Source organism: Amblyraja radiata, chromosome 4 (assembly GCF_010909765.2).
Source record: "Amblyraja radiata isolate CabotCenter1 chromosome 4, sAmbRad1.1.pri, whole genome shotgun sequence".
Lineage (NCBI taxonomy): Eukaryota > Metazoa > Chordata > Chondrichthyes > Rajiformes > Rajidae > Amblyraja > Amblyraja radiata.
The window spans coordinates 91,222,624-91,241,820 of record NC_045959.1 but is presented as its reverse complement, the minus strand read 5'-3'; the positions used below and the strand labels follow the sequence as shown (position 1 = coordinate 91,241,820).

General features: G+C 42.5%; 1 protein-coding gene across 1 annotated transcript in view; it reads right to left on the bottom strand.

The window, feature by feature from the left end:
* The window catches only part of fam135b (family with sequence similarity 135 member B), a 423,599-nt gene that overhangs the window by 41,916 nt on the left and 362,486 nt on the right, over positions 1 to 19,197 (bottom strand). The window contains exons 15-16 of the mRNA XM_033019952.1: positions 16,800 to 16,891; positions 8,692 to 8,789 (exon numbers count right to left, since the gene is read on the bottom strand). Of these exons, the coding sequence (XP_032875843.1) occupies positions 8,692 to 8,789; positions 16,800 to 16,891 (190 nt within the window). The remainder of the gene's footprint in view (positions 1 to 8,691; positions 8,790 to 16,799; positions 16,892 to 19,197) is intronic.

Genomic DNA, 19,197 nt, shown 5'->3' with positions numbered 1-19,197 from the left:
TGTAGTGATTTGGTTACAGAGGTCACAAGCAATGGACAAAAAATGCTATTTTGCCTTTATATTCTAACCAAAAGGTCCATGAGTATTGTTCACTTCCTGCAGAAAAAAATTGCTAATTTAATTTTAAATTTATCTTCCTGTAAAAATATATCTCCTGTTATAATTGGGAAGTAGTACAAGGGCCATAGATCATTGTATTCACTATTCAGGCAAAGAAAATACTAAAAATCATTTCTAAAACATTTTGCATTGTGGCATGCAAAAGGAGCCAACGTTCTAAGAGCTGATAAACACAAAATGCTGGAGTAACTCAGCAGGACAGGCAGCATCTCTGGAGAGTAGGAATGGGTGACATTTCGGGTTGAGACCCTTCTTAGACTGATGTCAGGGGAGAGGGCGGTACAAAGATAAAATGTAGTCTGAGACATCTTACAAAGCCCTCATCTAAGAGGCAGTGCTGATCCATCTAAAGCACACCTATATCAGGCAAGTTGTTCTTCAAAGTATCTTGAGATGTCATTTAAATGTGAAAAAAGAGCAATGAATCTCAGATTGGTCCTACATTTTTTTAAAGAGGGGAGATAATTAAGGGGGAAAAGTCATTAAAGGGATGGGGTAGTGGAGGTCAATCGGAAAAAAAAGCCCATTTTGCAAGCAGAATGTTAGTTGGACAATGGTTTTAATGTGGGATTGAAACTCTGCTTCCATTAACTCTCATTCATTTTTTTCAAGACATATTTTTATTACCTATCGATGTTATTTTGACTTGCTCAATGGGCTTAACGTAGATCTGAATGATATAGGGCTTAATCTCCTGATTCCGGGAATGAGTGGTTTACATATGATGTGCATTGACAGCACTGGGCCTGTACTCGCCGGAGTTTTGAAGGATGAGGGGAGAGACATCATTGAAACGTACCGAATAGTGAAAGGCTTGGATAGAGTGGATTTGGAAGAGGATGGTTCTACTAGTGGGAGAGTCTAGACCCCTGGTTCTTAACCTGGGGTTCGTGACCCCCATGGGGGTCGTTTGGGGATTTTCCGGGGGTCATGAAGGGGTTGTAAATAACATCAATTTGTTGAGCCCATTTTAAGGAACCTAACAAAGGTACATATCACACACAGTATTTTGTTCGCCTATTCACGTACGTATACACAGTGTCTATGTGAGGGGGGGGTGGGGGGGGGGGTGCAGGGGGTACATCCTACCAAGGCCCGGAGTTCAAAAGGGGGCCCGGGAGCGGAAGGAGGGTCGCGGGAATTTCCTGTATGGGTCTTCCCTGTAGGTGGAGGGGGGCACTAGGACCCAGCAGAGTCATCACTACTCTACCATATTTGATCACTACTGATGGGTCTTCCCCTATAGGACGAGGACACTAGGACCCAGCAGAGTCAGACCACGTGCTGTCTGCATGGTGGAGGTTGTGGGCCTGGTACTGAGCCGGGATCTCTGGTGAGCTGATGACTCTGGACCACTGGTGGCCGGTGGAGAGGCAAGGGTCGGCAGAGTCGCTGGTGGAGGCCCGTGGGGGGCTGGAGTAGAGATACGGGCAGCAACATCGTGACCCCGGAGAGACAGTGAAAGTCGGCGACAGTGACTGTGGTGGCCCCACCCAGGGAGATGGTGAGAGTCGGCAGCTGCGGCTGTTTCAGTGGTCCGGGCCTGGGTTTGGGTGTGACAGTGTGTGTGTGTGTGTGTGTGTGTGTGTGTGTGTGTGTGTGTGTGTGTGTGTGTGTGTGTGTGTGTGTGTGTGTGTGTGTGTGTGTGTGTGTGTGTGTGTGTGTGTGTGTGAGTGTGAGTGTGAGTGTGAGTGTGTGTGTGTGTGTGTGTGTGTGTGTGTGTGTGTGTGTGGTGTGTGTGTGTGAGTGCGTTGTGTGTGGTGTGTGGTGTGTGTGTGTGTGTGAGTGAGTGAGTGTTTGTGTGTGTGTATGGGTGTGTGTGTATGAGTGTGTGTGTGTGGTGTGGGTGTGTGTGTGTGAGTGCGTGTGTGTGTGTGTGGTGTGTGTGTGTGAGTGTGAGTGGGTGTGTGTGGGAGGGTGTGTGTGAGTGTGTGTGGGTGTGTGTGAGTGGGTGTGTGTGAGTGGGTGTGTGTAGGAGGGTGTGTGTGAGTGTGTGTGGGTGTGTGTGAGTGTGTGTGTGTGAGTGGGTGTGTGTGTGGGTGGGTGTTTGTGTGTGGTGTGGTGTGTGTGTTGGTGGGTGTGTGTGGTGGTTTTGTGTTGTGGGTGTGTGTGGTGTGTGTTTGTGTGTGTGTTTGTGTGTGTGGGTGTGTGTGTGTGTGTGTGTGTGTGGTGTGGTGTGTGTGTGTGTGGTGTGTGTGTGTGTGTGTGAGTGGGTGTGTGTGTGGGTGTGTGAGTGTGAGTAGGTGTGTGTGTGTAGGTGTGTGTGGGAGGGTGTGAGTGAGGGTGGTGTGAGTGTGTGTGAGTGTGTGTGTGCGTGTGTGTGGGTGGGCGGGTGTGTGCGTGCGTGGGTGTGTGTGTGTGAGTGAGTGGGTGTGTGTGAGTGGGTGTGGGTGAGTGTGTGTGGGTGAGTGTGTGTGTGTGTGTGTGTGAGTGGGTGTGGGTGGGTAGGTGGTTGTGGGTGGGTATATGTGTGGGTGAGTGAGTGTGTGTCTGAGTGTGTGTCTGAGTGTGTGTGTTAGTGGGAGGGTGAATTTTGTAAATGCAGTTAAAACCATTAGATCTGTTGAACGTTAACATAGTGTAGACTCGGTGACCTGTTTCCAAATGTTTGTGTTAGCTTAAGAATACTATTAACAAATCCAGCAACAGTAGCTTCTGCAGATAGGTCATTTAGCAAACTCAAGCTGATTAAGAATTATTTAAGGTCTACAATGTCTCAGGAACGTCTTATGGGTTTGACCAGGATAAGTATTCAAAGTTAAAGTCAATTCTTTTGTCACATGCACCCGAAGGTGCAGTGAAATGAATTTGCCAGCAGCAATGCACTTAAAAGGAACACACAATGCACAATAAAATTTAACACAAACATCCACCACAGCATTCTTCACTGTGGTGGAAGGCAACACGGTTCAACCAGTCCTCCTCCTTTAAAAAGCCAGAGAAGAGCTCCTTCGTGAAGATGCACAGCTCAAGAGTGATTTCATGGAACAAGAGCTCACCATATTTTGGCTGAAAGTGAAGGACTGTCCTTTTCTTTTGAAGAGTGCCCTGACCCTATTGGTCCAATCCCCCTCAACTTATCACTGTGAGGCTGGATTCTCAGCCATGGTAACTCTGAAAACGAAGCTACGCAATAGGATTGTGATCGACGCTGACATGAGGTGCTGTCTGTTGAGCATTCGTCCTCATTTTGATTGCCTGATGGCTGCGAACCAATTTCAGCCATCCCATTGACTGAGCATTGGCAGACATGTTTTAATAAACCGGGCTGATTGTTTTTCAATTTTTGTTTCGGGCGTCACGGTACTGACCAAGAATGCCTGAAGGGGTCGTGGGGCCAAAAAGGTTAAGAACTACTGGTCTAGACATAGAGGTCATAGTGTCAGGATTACAGGACATTCCTTTAGGAAGGAGATGAGGAGGAATTTCTTTAGTCAAGAGGGTGGTGAATCTGTTGATTTTTTGCCACAGGAGGCGATGGAGGCCGTCAATTAATATTTTTAAGGCAGAGATAGATAAATTCTTGATTAGTACGGGTGTCAGGGGTTATGGGTAGAAAGCAGGAGGGAGAGATAGATCAGGATAGATAGATTGATCATGAGGGAGAGATAGATCAGCCATGACTGAATGTCAGGGCAGATTTGATGGGCCGAATGGCCTAATTCTGTTCCTATCACATAACCTTATGACCTTAATGATCTTATTTTGTACAAATCATCTCCAAAGGACACAATGTCTTTTGCTTGCTGATGTATATTCACTCACGGGCTATTCTTATTACTTTGCACAGACCAAGATGATGGACGTATACTGTACATTTGGTTCATGATGTCCTATCACACGGAAGATTTATGACATTGAATGTAAAACCTGAAGGACAATTTTATAAACATATTTATCTTTAATTAAAGCAAAGGGAGTAAAGCGAATAAAATTAATTCCCCACAGTCATTTCATCCCATTTGAAATGCAGGAAGTTCTTAGTCTGTAAGTACATGCAGCCTGCTAAAATAAGTGTAACATTATCCTTGGCAGTAAATAGTTGCTCATAATTATTCTCCAGTCAATTTGAGATAGGGGGTGGGGGGTTTAGGGGTTGGGGGGAACAAACCATTTGGAAAAGTTTTTTTTCCATGGAGAAATGGAAGAAATGATTTACTGCTGGGTCACTTGCTTTTCCAAGTTTGGTACCTTCCTTTCATTTACCTGCTCATTCAACAAATACAGAGAAAGTGCTGCTTGCTAAATGAACTGGTTATGATCTATTATACCCAGTTGGTATTGTCTCTGGAGAGACACGAAGGAGAGGCAGAGAATGGCCCGTAAATGGAGCCAAACATTTTGCAGGGAAAGCATTTTACACAATCTAACATGAAATGATTTTTATGAGCTATCCATCACTTTATGATGAAGGACATGGTGGTTCACTGCAATTTGATAGCAATTCTTCCCAAAGGCATTAATGCAAGTTAATTTTATTTTTTGATGTATTGCTTTGCTCAACATCTGGCACAGCTGGTGCAGATCTGAACATTTCTTTCCTCTACCATATATTGCTAGACTGAACTTTGTTCTGATTGAGAGGTGAAATCAATTTCCAGGGAATCAAATGCCATGCTTTCAGACCATTTATCCAAGGTTAGATTAAAGAGAAAGGATAGAATGCTTTGTCTATGTTGTTCCAGATGTGACCCCATTCCAAATGCTGGGGATGGGGAGGGGGCAGAATGTGAAAACTGTAAAGTTCAATAGTCCCATTGCGAAGATATAATAACTTGACGAGGAGACGGATGTTGTTAAATCTCCTCAAAACCACATCTCATGGTAAATGAGCCTGCCTGATTTAATTAAATATGAGGCACAGGAGCAATACTGCATCTCCAGTCTTCGTTCATTTAAAACCCCAGTCACGCCTGGTCTTCACAGGTGCAGGTTCTCCTGTGAAGTATGTTGGATGCGTCAGAAGTACTTTGGACGGTTTCCTCTCATGATCGGGACACAATGCCACACACACCCTGTACAGCCACCAGGATCAAAGTGTGGAAATAAAGTGGAAAAAAAAACATAACCAACTGGCTTTAAAAGTCTTTTACAATTTGTTGCATTGAGTAGCACAGATTTCATTTCATGCATACACTCAGTCTACTCTGCACTAACAGTTGTGGTTTTTGCCCAACCCATTGTATTAAAACATAAGGAACTGAGTAGACCAAGTACTCCTTCACGCCTGCCCAGCCATTCAATAAGACCTAATTTTGTCCTCAATCCCTCTTTTCTGCTCATTCTCCGTATTTTTTAAATCGTAAATCAAAAAGGTGGGACCTCACAATACCCTTTATAGTTGGAGTAAGAATTCACTATATTCATTTTCCTTCCCCATTGCAACTAAAAGGCACAGTGGTGCAGCAGTAAAATTGTTGCCTTACAGCGCCAGAGACCCTGGTTCGATCTTGACTACCGGTGCTTGTCTGTATGGAGTTTGTACGTTCTCCCCGTGACCTGCGTGGGTTTTTCTCCGGGATCCCTGGTCTCCTCCCATGCTCCAAAAACATACAGGTTTAGAGGTTAATTGGCTTGGTATCATTGTAAATTGTCCCTAGTGTGTGCCAGATAGCGTTAGTGTGTGGGGATCGCTGATCGGCACGGACAAGATGGGCCAAAGGGCCTGTTTCCACACTGCATCTCTAAACTAAACTACAGACTAATGGTTTATTTGTTTTCCTAATTATTTGCTGCCGCTGCATCTTAAATTTATGTCTTTCATGCAGCCACCTAGAATCCGGTGAATTTTTCTTTATGCATTATTCTGCTTTTCTAGCCACCAAAGGATATAACCTCAGGTTTCTCCACATTAGCTATCTGAGTGAATTTGACAACTGGTGGTAAATTAAGACACTCCCATTACGTGTGCCCAAGGCGACTCAGAAGTAGATTGAAGTTTTCCAATTACCCATAGCAGCCTTGCAGGCAACAGACCTAAAGAAACTTTCATCTCAATAGCCTGCACTGGATTTGTAATCGTTCCGCATTTGGAAGATTGATATTCACTCTTGATAGAGAAATAAGGCAGCTGAAAATGTAAGTCATTAAACAGCATTGTCTATGCCTTTAGAATGATTATTCTTGCTTATTGAACTGCTTATTTATATCCATCACCTATCACAGTAGCACTCTTTGCAAATTCCAACCATGGCACTAATTTTACAAGTTATTTTAATAACAATTTTAAAATGGCAATTGGCTGAAAGTGGCACCTCAAAAAATAATTAAATATTGGTTCAGGGTTCTTATTCTTTCTGAGCCTTCTCTGCTCATGATAACTATGTCTACATGTGATATATTCAACAAGCATTACATAAAAATACTTAACCAGAAGATGGAGTCAGAAGATAGAAACAAAATGCTGGAGTAACTCAGCGGGGCAGGTAGCATCTCTGGAGAGAACGACTGGTTGACGTTTTGGGTCAAGACCCTTCTTCAGACTGAATCAGGGGAATGGGAAACGGGGGATATAGACGATGATGTCGAGAGATATAAAACAAATGAACCATACAGTACCTCTCTACATCACCATCTCTATCTCTCTTTTCCGTTTCCTCCCGATTCTCAGTTTGAAGAAGGGTCTCGATCCAAAATGTCACCCATTTCTTCTCTCCAGAGATGCTGCCAGTCCCGCTGAGTTACTCCAGCACTTTGTGTCTATCTTCAGTTTAAACCAGCGTCTGCAGTTCCTTCCTACACATGGTGTCAGGGGTGCTACAATTGCTCCATTGGAGCCCTGAAGACTATTATTGGTAATTTCTGACTGCTTTCCCTCTCTCTTCATTGTTCTGTACCTCCTTGGAATTGTCTCACTCTCTTCCTCTTCTTCCCCCACTCTACATCCTAATTATGTCCTCCCTCCCTCACTTATGATCACCAACTCCCAATCATCACATTCTCCCAACCTTGTTCCTACTTGAATGTCTCTGCCAGAGACCCAGGCACAGTCCTCTGTACCTTGAATCCTAAGTTAAATCTGTCGATGGAAACCCAATTCTGCTTAGGATTTGCACTCGCTGTTTGCCTCACTTTGTCTGATTTTCCCATGGTGATGGTTAACCTATCACATTGACTCCTTTCACCAGTTTATGATTAGCTATTTCCAACATCTTCTGTCAACCAAAATATATTTTTCATTTCTCTTGCTCAATTTTCAAAATCACAAAGAGGCTCTGGAGCGTTAGGTTTTAGATTTAGAGATGCAGCGTGGAAACAGGCCCTTCGGCCCACCGAGTCCGTGCCAACAGCGATCACCCATTTGTTCTATCCTAGACTATTATAATTTAAAAAAAGAAACAACTAACAATTCATTAATAAAATTATCAAAGTAAACCAAAATGTTCCTTATGAAAAAAGGAACTTATCTTCCTCTTTGCCTTCGGACCACGGAGCTATTATCTCCTTAGTGAGGCAGGTCTAACTATAGAGATTGGAGTACATTAGTAAGTTGCCACAGGGCCATCTGGCAGGCTCAACATTTCAATCTATTGTATCATTCGGACTTCTATGTTTAACAAGGCATGACATTAACATGGCATAACAAGGCATTTAACAAAGTCCTGGGTTTGCTTCCATTTATATAGTAAATATTGGTGGTTTAATTTGGAATGGCCATAAAGTTCTGGGCCACGGAACATAGAACAGTGCACCACAAGAATAGGCCCTTCGGCCCACAATATTTATGCTGACCATGACGCCACGATGATCTAATCTTATCCGCAACATATCAGCGATATGATCCAGCTCGCACCATTCTCTACATTTCGGTGTCCCTATCCAAAGGCCTCTATCGTACCAGTCTCCACCACTACTCCTGGCACCACAGTCCAGGCAACCCCCACCATCTGTGCAAAAAAACTTGCTACACACGTCTCCTTTGCTCCACTCACTTTATAGCTATGCCCTTTAGTCTTTGACAATTCCACTCTGGGATAAAGGTTCTGCCTGTCTACCCTGTCTATGTCTCTTATAACTTTATATACTTCTATCGGCACTCCAGAGAAAACAATCCAAGTCTGTCAAGCTCTCCTTGGAACAAATAAACAATAATTTAGGCAGTATTTGTGACATTGCCCCTATTTTTATGACATTGTAAGTATTGGCATAGGTTCTTCAAAATTTTTTTTTTAACGTATGTCATGATTTCTGCATTAATATGATAGGTTGGGCAGTACAATGGTGCAGCGATAGAGTTGCTGCCTTACAGCATCAGGGACCTGGGTTTGACCCTGACCATGGGTGCTGTCTATGCGGAGCTTGTATGTTCTCCCTGTGACCGGGTGGGTTCTCTCTGGGTGCTCCGGTTTCCTCCAACATTCCAAAGACATGCAGGTTTGTAGGTTAACTGGTTTCTGTACATTGTCTGTAGCGTGTAGGATAGAACGAGTGTACTGGTGATTGTTGGTCGGCGTGGACTCGGTGGCCCAAAGTATCTGTTTCCACCCTCTATCTATATACTAAATTAAACTAAGGATATGAATAATTTGCAGATGGAAAATAATGAAATGGCCAAGTGACCAGATCTGTTACCTTATTCTAGATATCGTCAGATTGTAGAGGTGGATATGTTGAACAATCTCATCCAAGAGGCGATCCGTCATTGTATCAAAATCAGCAAAGGTGTCACTCTGCAGTCAAACAAATTCAAAACAAAACATTGGCAATGTCAGTCTGCTCAGAGGACTGAGATTACCATCTGTCTCAATGCACACAGGCTGCGTATCATTTCGAGAGTATAACACTGATGGCATTTCCACAAAAGAGAAAATTACATTTCAATTTAACTCTGTGTCGCAGAATGCAGACCATTTTTTGTTTACGGCCCACCATTCTCTCTCAACCTGCACCGGACTTGGCCAAATATAGTAATTCTATCTAATTCTGCATGGAAGAATTCATCAAATGAGCATCCACACTTAATGCAGGTATACCAAACTACTAATTGTTAAATAAAAGGGAGTTTATGTTACAGTCACAGCATTTTTGCGGCAGCACAGTGATGCAGCAGTAGAGTGGACAGAGTTACAGCTCCAGAGTCCCGGGTTCAATCTTGACTAAAGATGCTGCCTGTACAGAGTTTGTACGTTCTCCCCGTGACTGCGTGGATTTTCTCTGGGTGCTCCGGTTTCCTCCCACATTCCAAAGACGTACAGGTTTGTGAGGGATATGGACCAAACAAAGGCAGGTGGGACTAGTGTAGATGGAACATGTTGGTCGATGTGGGCAAGTTGGGCTGAAGGGTCTGTTTGAATGTTGTATGACTCTATGACTCTATGTTATGGTCACGGAACCTACCTCTCTGTCAATGAACCTATTTGGCACTGAGCAGGCCATTGGGAAGTTTTATTCAGGGTATCTAGACGCTTGAAGAGAGCTGAAGCATTGAGGTTGGAAGGAGGACATCAGGTTTGACAATCCAGCCCTTTGCATCGTGGTTCCTTTCAGCCTGAGAAGTCAATCTTCTTCCAAATTAGCAGAACAACCGCTGCTTAAAGAAAAGCTCTGTACATTTTTCCTGAATGTGAAAAAGGCTCACTCAGCTGGATGTTACCATTCAGTGAGTCTTGCAGAGCACGTGGAAAGGGTTAATTGGAGCAGCAGTGGAGATTTTGCTGCTAATTTGGCAGTGACAGATTCTGCCCGTTGGCATGATGTAGTTTGATTTCTTTCTCAAATAAGGTTTCTGAGGCTCAATGCCACTGTGGGAAATGTTACTTTTCAGCTGAGAAATCTGATGATCTAGTTAAAAGCACAATATTTTGTGATAACTTTATCTTTGCGCTATTATTGGTTGTTATATATATATTCAATTTATTGTTTGTTGTTTATTATGGTGTTTACAGAGCACTATGTTTGCATCAATAGTAAACACAGAGTGCTGGAGTAACTCAATGGGTCAAGCAGTACCTCTGGAGAAAAAGGATTTACATATCTGTTGTGCTGCTATTGTTCTGTTTCAGGATATATGACAATAAAACACTCTCTTGATTAACTAATCAGTCCATGAAAAATGTTGTCCCGATTGTGCAGATGCCCCTGTGAATAAGGGTGGGTGTAGGGAGGGAGTAGGTATGAGAGAGGAAGATAATGAAGAGAACAGTGTCCAGAGATATGAGTGTGTTAACTCAGCAAATGAGCTCAGATAAGGTGCATGCACTCCTTGGGTAACTGTTCCCACACATTGGAGGAAAGGACAGGAAGCAAGAGGATGAATTATTCTCAGTAAATGGAAACCTAGTTTAGTGCAGATCCCGAAACAGAGAAAATAATTGTATCCTGATTGCTATTGTTGCATTTACAGCTCAGTGCAGCAGGGATGCTGTGGCTTTACTGATGCTTGTCACAAGATAAAGTTGATTTTAATGACTTGTGTCTGATTTGACAGGAATAAACATTGAAGTTAAAATTACAGATTAGAGATTCTATCATGTATCTTACCACTAATGTGAAATATCTACGAAATGAGGTTCAGTAAAGGAGATTGGAAATGTATTGAGCACACTGTGATGTTCAACAAATTCCTTGCAAGTCCTCCCATCCTACTGATGTGTGAACTCATGAGGGGTTGTCTAATAGTGGGCATTGTGTGCCTGGATGCCCTGCCCACTTGGCATAGGCAATGTGTGTAGATGTAGACTATTCAAACACACGCAGTGACTAGTTTGCATTTTGCTGAAGTTATAGCCTATCTGCTTTGATGTGACTGTTCAGGGGCACAGGCTGGTGCTGAGAGCTTACTTCATCTCTGCCCACCTTGTTAAAAGCCTACCCTGGCAGTGTTGTTCCCACAACTATTCTACCCACCCTTCCCCATTCATGGCCCTGAGCCCCACCTGCAGCTTCCATTAGTAGTAGCTCAAAACCCCCCCAACAAAACTGGGTGGGAAAACCTGGGACCAGAGGGCTCAGTCTTGGAATACAAGGATGTACCTTTAGGAAGGAGATGAGGAATTTCTTTAGTCAGAGGATGGTGAATCTGTGGAATTCATTGCCACAGAAGGCTGTGGGGGCCAAGACAATTGATTTTTTTTAAGGCAGAGATTGATTCTTAATAATTAAGCGTGTCAGGGGAGAAAGCAGGAGAATGGGGCTGAGAGAGAAAGATAGATCAGCCATGATTAAATGGCGTAGACTTGACTGGCCTAATGGCCTAATTCTGCTCCCATGACTTATGAAATCTGGGTGGCCATCTGCACATTCCTGTCTCGAGAATATCTAGACCAAGATTATTTACTAATGTTCCAATAATTGAACACCTCCATTTATTGCTTATTGCAGCTGGAAAAGACGGCCGTAGAACAGGTGAAGCCAGGATATAAGAGGTGTTGAATGTAAGGACAAGGAGGTTATGCTGGAACTGTATCCAACAAAATGCACTCCACAAGTTGAACAATGTGTGCACCTCTGCTCACCACATTACAGAAATGGTGGTGAGATGAGATTTACAAGGAATGGACAATGCTGATCGAGAGAAAATATATTTGGACAGGTAGATGCATAGGAAAGGTTTAGAGGGAATTGAGCCATATGCAGGCAAATGTTTAGTTTAGTTAGATTAGAGATGCAGCACGGAAACAGGCCCTTCGGCCCATCAGGATTAAACCAGGATCTCTGGTGTTGTAAGGCAGCAACTGTACCAATGTGCTACCTTACTGCCTTTAAATGGGACTAGCTTAGAAGGGACATATTAGCATGGATAAGTTGGGCCGAAGGGCTTGTTTCCTGCTGCATGATCCAATGACTTTCAGAAGATTGGATAGGCTGGGACTTTTTTTTTAAAGAATGGAGTAAGGTGCGGAGAGGCTTTTATTTGTACAAAATTATGAGGAACCTTGTTCAAGTAAATACAAAGAATATTTTCTATTTAACGGAAATGTAAAAAAGCAGGGAGCATTGATTCAGCCCAAGACTGGCTGGGGTGTGGAATGGACTGCAGAGAGAGTGTTGGAGTCAGAAACTCATCACATTTAAACACTACTTGGATGTGTAATTAAAGAGCAAGGACTTGCAGGGCAATGGACTGGCATTGAAAGGCGGGATTAGGCTGGGGAGCACTTTTACAGATGACACAGACTGACACGAAGAAGCCAAAAGGTCACCTTCCATGTCATTAATTTTCTGTTATTCTATAATATTGGCATCATAGGAGAAGCAGCTGCAGGAATGTAATAAGCTGCAGTAATATGGCATATTTTGTGACCTCTGGACACATTGTGGCAATTTGACAATGTAATGACTAGCGAATTAGGGAAATATAACAGCCAATTAGTACACAGCAAAATTCTACAAAGAGCTGAATGATGATAACCAGAGAAGATGGTTTAGTCAGGCCGACTGAGAGGTGTACATCTATGAGGGAAATGGGGGAACTCCTCTGTTATGCCTTGAAGACAACCGTTGCATAATTCAGATCCTCTTGTGTGATTTATAATCTTATCCAAGTGTACCGTGTATCTCAGAATCTGAAGTTGAAGTTAAATTCAGATTATGCAGTTGGATACTGTGCTTTTGGAGTTGGGGGGATGGGGAGAGGGGGAGGCATGTTCATCAGAAAGGAGGAAATAAAGGTTTCTTCATGACCTTCTTCAACTAGAAACTTTGGGACGGCACAGTGGTAGAGTTGCTGCCTTACAGTGCCAGAGGTTCAATTGTGTGCTGTCTGTACGGAGCTTTTAAGTTCTCCCTGTGACTAAATGGGGTTTCACCCAGGTGCTCCAGCTTCCTTCCATAATCGAAAGACACAGGTTTGTAGGTTAATTGGCTTGGGTAAAATTGTAAAGTGTCCCTTGTGTAGTGGATAGTGCTAGTGTACAGGGTGATCACTGGTCGGCATGGACTTGGTAGGCCGAAGGGCCTGTTATGCGCGATATCTTTATAAAGTCTATAACTAACATTGTCAGGATAATATGGCAGGCAAACACATTTTCCTCAAAATGTCTAACTCAAAATAGTATAGTGTCTGGGGAATGCAGTTGGCGCCAATGAACTGGCATTTATAACATTCATATTTCATGGTCGTTTAATGAGATGAAGTATTTCCCATAGATTTGAGGCTGTTTTGTTTTTGTTCTAGGTTAGAGAGGCTGGACCATTCAATTGCCCACTTTTCAGTGTTGGTGGCAGTCACTTTTCCATGATGTTACTTTTCAGTTAATTTTCCTGGCCTCAAGCCTTTGAGAGAGAAAAACATTCAAGACGTCTCACCACTGATGGTAGCCCTCTCGTAAGATCACTGCTTTAATGAGGGAGCAGCACTGTTGAAGCTCTGAAGGCTATCAATGACAAAGGTTTCGGGAAATGATAATTGTTTGAATAATTTCCCTGGCACATTGGCACCCCAATGTATGACTGAATAAACATTTTGAATGTTGACCACAAATATCTTTGGTCAAATATCTGTGGTTAAAGCAATTTGACTTGGAGATTGTTTCAAACGTGTTTCAATCCAGAAACAAGTAATTTTCATATATACGGCATTGTGTGCATCTAAATTTCTTCCTTGATGCATATGGATGCGAGTAGGGAGTGAGGAACATATGATTATGGTGTTGCGAGACACAGGGAAAAATAAAGTGGCATCTGTAATATCGAAAGAAGGGCCTGTGCATTATTTACTGAGACACTTCATAAGTTCATAAGTTATAGGAGCAGAATTAGGCCATTTGGCCCATCAGGACTACTCCGCCATTCAATCATGGTTGATCTATCTTTTTCTCTCAACCCCATTCTCCTGCCTTCTCACTATAACCCCTGACACCCATACTAATCAAATACATTTATCCACCTAAACATCCAGAATGGGGCAAGTGGACTTCCCGGCCTTCAATTTGTTGTTAGATGGACTTATAATGTCAGGCGTGTGGAGATCCGAGCATAACCACTAAGTCCAAGCCATTAAAAGCCATTGATTATCTAGGATTAGAGAGTGAACACTACAAAGTGCTATTTGAATACAAATATTGGAACGCATTCCACAATTACTTCTAATCCGACTGGATCATTTTTAAGTCAATAGCTCCCTCTTGTGTACTTTACTAGTAATGTCAAGCAGGAGATGCCTTGAAACATCTGGCCTCCTACAGTTTTTAATTTACAAGGTATTGCGCACCATTGTTTAGGAAGGATATAAACTGCTTGACAGTCCTAATTCGCCAGAGACTGACGTTAGTAAAAGCCTGATATGATTTTCATGCCATGTGTTTAAATGCTGGACTAATTTGTCCTCCCTGCCATTCTTTATGTGCAAGTCTAGACAGTGTGTGAGCTTGGACATGCTGTTCAACTGTGGGTTGAGGGGAAGCGGAGGTGGGGGCATCATAAAATATAAATGTCCTGGTGAAGTTTAATGCGCTTTAAAAACACAAGTAATGAAACCAATTTCATAATGACCTGATACATAGTTCTACTGTTTGGCAAGCAAGAACACTGGAGAGAAGACTATCGCTGTGCTCCCTCAACAGATGATGAGGAGCAAAAACTTTATCTAATTTCCTCACTTACTTGCAATACAGTTTCATTGCAATATTAACTACTCTCTACCTGCACAGCCTGATGTCTGCTGTTGGGTGCATAATGAAAACATCGACAAGCTAATCCCAAAGCAAGTTGTCAATTATTCTTTAGACTAGTGATAACAGCGTGCAAACAGGCCCTTCGGCCCACTGAGTCGGTGCTGACTGAGGATTATCCCATACACTAGCACTATTCTAACATAGGATTTACAATAAAGCTGATTGACCTATAAACCTATCCACCTTTGGAGTGTGGGAGGAAAGCCGAGCTCCTGGAGTAAACCCACATGGTCACAGAGAGAACATACAAACTCCGTACAGACAACATCCGTGGTTAGGATCAAACCCAGTTCACTGGCGCTGTGAGGCAGCAACTCTACCATTGCACCACTGTGTCGCCCTATTCCTTGATCTTTTACATAGAACACAGAAAGGTACTGTACAAGAAAATGCCCTTTGATGCTGAACATGATGCCAAGATAAACAAATTTCATCAGCCTGTACATGATTCATATCCCTCCACTTCCAGCATATTCATATACCTGTTCAAAAGCTGTGTAAAATGCCACCATCGTATTTGTCTCCACCACCACCACCCCAGACAGCGCATTTCAGCCACCCACTATCCTTTGTGATCTTCTCTCCACATCTGCTAAACTGTCCTCTGTAAAGGTTCAGTTCTTCAACTAAGTCCAACCTAATGTCTCCTTTTTCAACTCAGTGTTAAGTTTGAAACATTACACATCTGTGCAGCACCATGGTACATTTTAATGCATTAAAGTGCTAAATACATTCAGGTTGTTACAACATTAAAGCATGAACTCTCAGTAAGAATCTGTAAACTGTTACAAATGTGTGTACTGACATGCTGTTGCTAAATACTGAACTATATTGTTCCTTAATCAGTGACTTTTAGCATCATATGTTGTCTCAGAAACTTTGCAAACATATTAAGATTCAGCTATAATTGGAGTACTGTGGGCAAATTTGGGCCCAATATCTGAGGAAGGATGTGCTGGCTCTGGAGAGGGTCCAGAGGAGGTTTACAGGAATGATTCCAGGAATGAGTGGGTTGACAGCACTGGGCTCGTCACGCTGAAGTTTAGAAGGTTGAGGGGCGACCTCATTGAAATTTACAGAATGATCTAAGACCAGAGATCTTAACCTCAGAATTAATGGGCACTCTTTTAGAAAGGAGGTGAGGAGGAACTTCTTAAGGCAGAAGGTAGTTAATCTGCAGAACTCATTGCCACATAGGGCTATGGAGACCAAGTCAATTAATATTTTTAAGGCAGAGAGAAACAAATTCTTGATTAGAACGGGTGTCAAGGATGATGGGGAGAAGGCAGGAAAATGATATGAGGAGGCAGAGACTTGATGGGCCGAATGGTCTAATTCTTCTCCTATAACTTATGAACTAGTGAATTAATTCTCAGATTTGTAGGCAGTAAGAAAAAGGGTAGGATGAGATGTGGGTGTAAACTTAAATTAGGAAACCCTGCTATTGTTGTTCTTGTTCTTGGTATCTACCATCTAAATGTGACTTGGTCACACGAGAAAGAGCACAATTTGCATATATACCAGCTGATCTCTCTCTGAAACATCTAAAGCAACAACAGTTTCTAATTGAGTATTTCAAATATAGTCAAATGTTCCTCAGCACCTTACTGGGTGTAAAGCACGACCTATAAGTTGATATTGCCATGTATTTAGCTTCTAACCTGCTGAAGCAGGATATGACAGAAAAGATGGAAAGGCAAGCAAGATTTGCACTGATTATCACCTCCATAATCACAGCTATATCCTTGAGCACTCTACAGCCAGCGTCACAACATGAAGTTAAATTACTGTCTTGAGGGTTGGGAAACATGGAAGCCTCTATAAACTCCAATTGAGAGGTAATTTTAGATCAAGAACTTGGAGGTAACTCCATGATCTTCAAAACTGTACCTACTTTGTTGTCCTGAGTGAGCAGCTAAGGGCTTAGTTTCATGCAAAAGATGAGAATACATTTTGGAAACAGTGCGTGAACTATTTTTTTTTGTCAAAGGCATTGGCATTTTGTATTTAACAATCATCGAAACAGCTCCACAAGTAGGTTGCTCAGGTAACGTTATCGTGCCCTACCTGGTTCCTTTCAGACATTAAGAAATCCAACTTGGCACCCGGAAGCCCCAGTTCAATAAACGTCTTGACGAGTCGGAGATCTGCGCTGTTACCTGAAAGAATGAAGCATTTTTTAACTCGTCTCAATGCCTGTAGTTGCAAGAGAAGAGATTCAATTGGATCCATGCTCCCAATCCGGCTGAGTTCAGGAACAAGTAAATCTATGGAACTGAAGGGCCCGTCCCACTTAGGCAACTTCTTTTGCGAGTGCAGGCGACTGTCATAGTCTTGTTGAATTGTCGAAAAAGTGAATGTATAGGGCCTGTCTCACTTACGTGACCTTTACAGGCGACTGCCGGCACCCGTCATAGGTCGCCGAAATTTTCAACATGTTGAACATTCAGCAGCGACCAGAAAGACTCTACGACGCTTTGGAGATCTCTCATGACCATACATGCTATATGGTCATGTGAGGTCTCCTATGGTCGTGAGAGGTCACCCACGACATGTCGCCAGGGGTCGCCATTATGGTCGTGAGGGGTCTCCAAAGAGTCGTAGCGTCTTTCTGGTCGCCACTGAATTTTCAACATGTTGAAAATTTCGGCAACCTATGACGGGTTCCAGCAATAGATGCCTTGTTGGTCAGTGTTGGTCATCTCCCATTGCTCCTTTCTAAGTTTATCATCACTGCAGCAGCAGGACAGAGTCTCTAGAGCCAAGGCCTGGGGAAGAGTTGGACGTCAGGCCTCATAAAAAAAAGAGATATTCTGGACCCCAAAGACCTAATTCTAAAATTAATACAACTTGAACAGACTAATACATCAGTAGAAATGCTGCTCTGACAGCACAGTGTATAAATCATTGTTAATGCACATTGGAGACATTTTGTCCATTGGCCCCATGCCAGCTCTTTGCACAGCAATCCATTCAATCTCTTTTCCCCAAGCCCTACACATTAATAAAACTGGTGTCAATCAATTGCTCTTTTGCAAACCTTTATTGACTTTGCTTCTACAACTACTGGAGACAATGACTTCCAGATTATAACTATGCTGTTATAAAAATATTTGTCAAAGATCTCTCCCGCCATCTTCATTCTTCTGTTGAACATTTTAAGCCATTTATCGTGCTTATTGAACAAACTATTAGATATCTAAAATCTGTTTAACAAACTTTGTTCACAAAAAGTTTTTTTTAAATAACTAGTTGAGAAAGAAGGTTAAAGAAATCTTAATAAAACTGTCTGATGCTCAATGAGATAAGAACACAAAATTAGTGCTTTTGTTGGCGTGGGTAGAGTTGTTATTGACATTGGAGGTTATCTGGCTTGGTCTATGCTCAAAATGGAATGATGAGAAAGAACTACCTCGTGGCCTTCAAACATGTTAAAGGGGCTTTCCCACTGTACGAGCTAATTCAAGAGCTCTCCCTAGTTTAAAAAAAAAATCAAACTCGAGGTAAGCACGTAGAATGTACGTAGCTGGTACGTCGGAGCTCGGGTCGTCTCTTAGCGGCTCTTAACGCTAACGGCAGGTACTCTGGAAACGCGGTAAGCTCGGGAAGACTCGTGAAGATTTTTCAACATGTTGAAAAATGTCCACGAGAGCCCCAAGTACCTACGAGCGGCTATTGCGGTAATTCTCCGAGTTCGAATCAGGGGAAACTCGGGAGAACTCTTGAATTAGCTCTTACAGTGGGACAGCCCCTTAACCCTGTTTTCTTTAAATATTTTTTTCTTAAAATAAACTCTTCATCAATACATCTTATTAAAGCCAGGTCTCATTTGTTGACTAGTATGTTATTGGATCAGAAAGATACTATATTTGATTCAGAAAAGGCACAAAATGCTGGAGTATATTGGCGGGTCAAGCAGTATCATGGTCAACATGGATCGGCGACGTTTCGGGTTGGAATCCTTCTTCAGACTCAGATTCCAACCTAAAACATCGCCTTTCAGTGTTCTCCAAGGATGCTGCCTGACTTGTGTAGTTACTCCAGCATTATGTGTCTTTCTTTGGTATAAACCAACTTCAGTTATTATATTTGATAATACATATATTATACATAACTGTTTTGGCCAAACACCATTATGGTTTTTATGAATTTCCAAAACAGTTACAGTAGAATATCAAGTCCAGCTCAAGATGTACAAATACCATACTATTTTTGAAGATAGGTTTCCTGTGCCATATCTGGATAATGTAACACACAACTGGGTCACCTTGCAGTAACAACAGCAAGCTTGGTTTCAGAGAGGGATTTTAAGGAAGATCTTAATGCAGAGAAGAGAATTAAAGTGGCAGGGATATTCAGGGAGGATCTTCGAGAAGATCGGCCTTGTCATCTAATGATAGTGGACCAATAACACTCTGGAGGTTCTGAACAATGTGCAGCAACTGTTAGTGCACAGATATCTCAG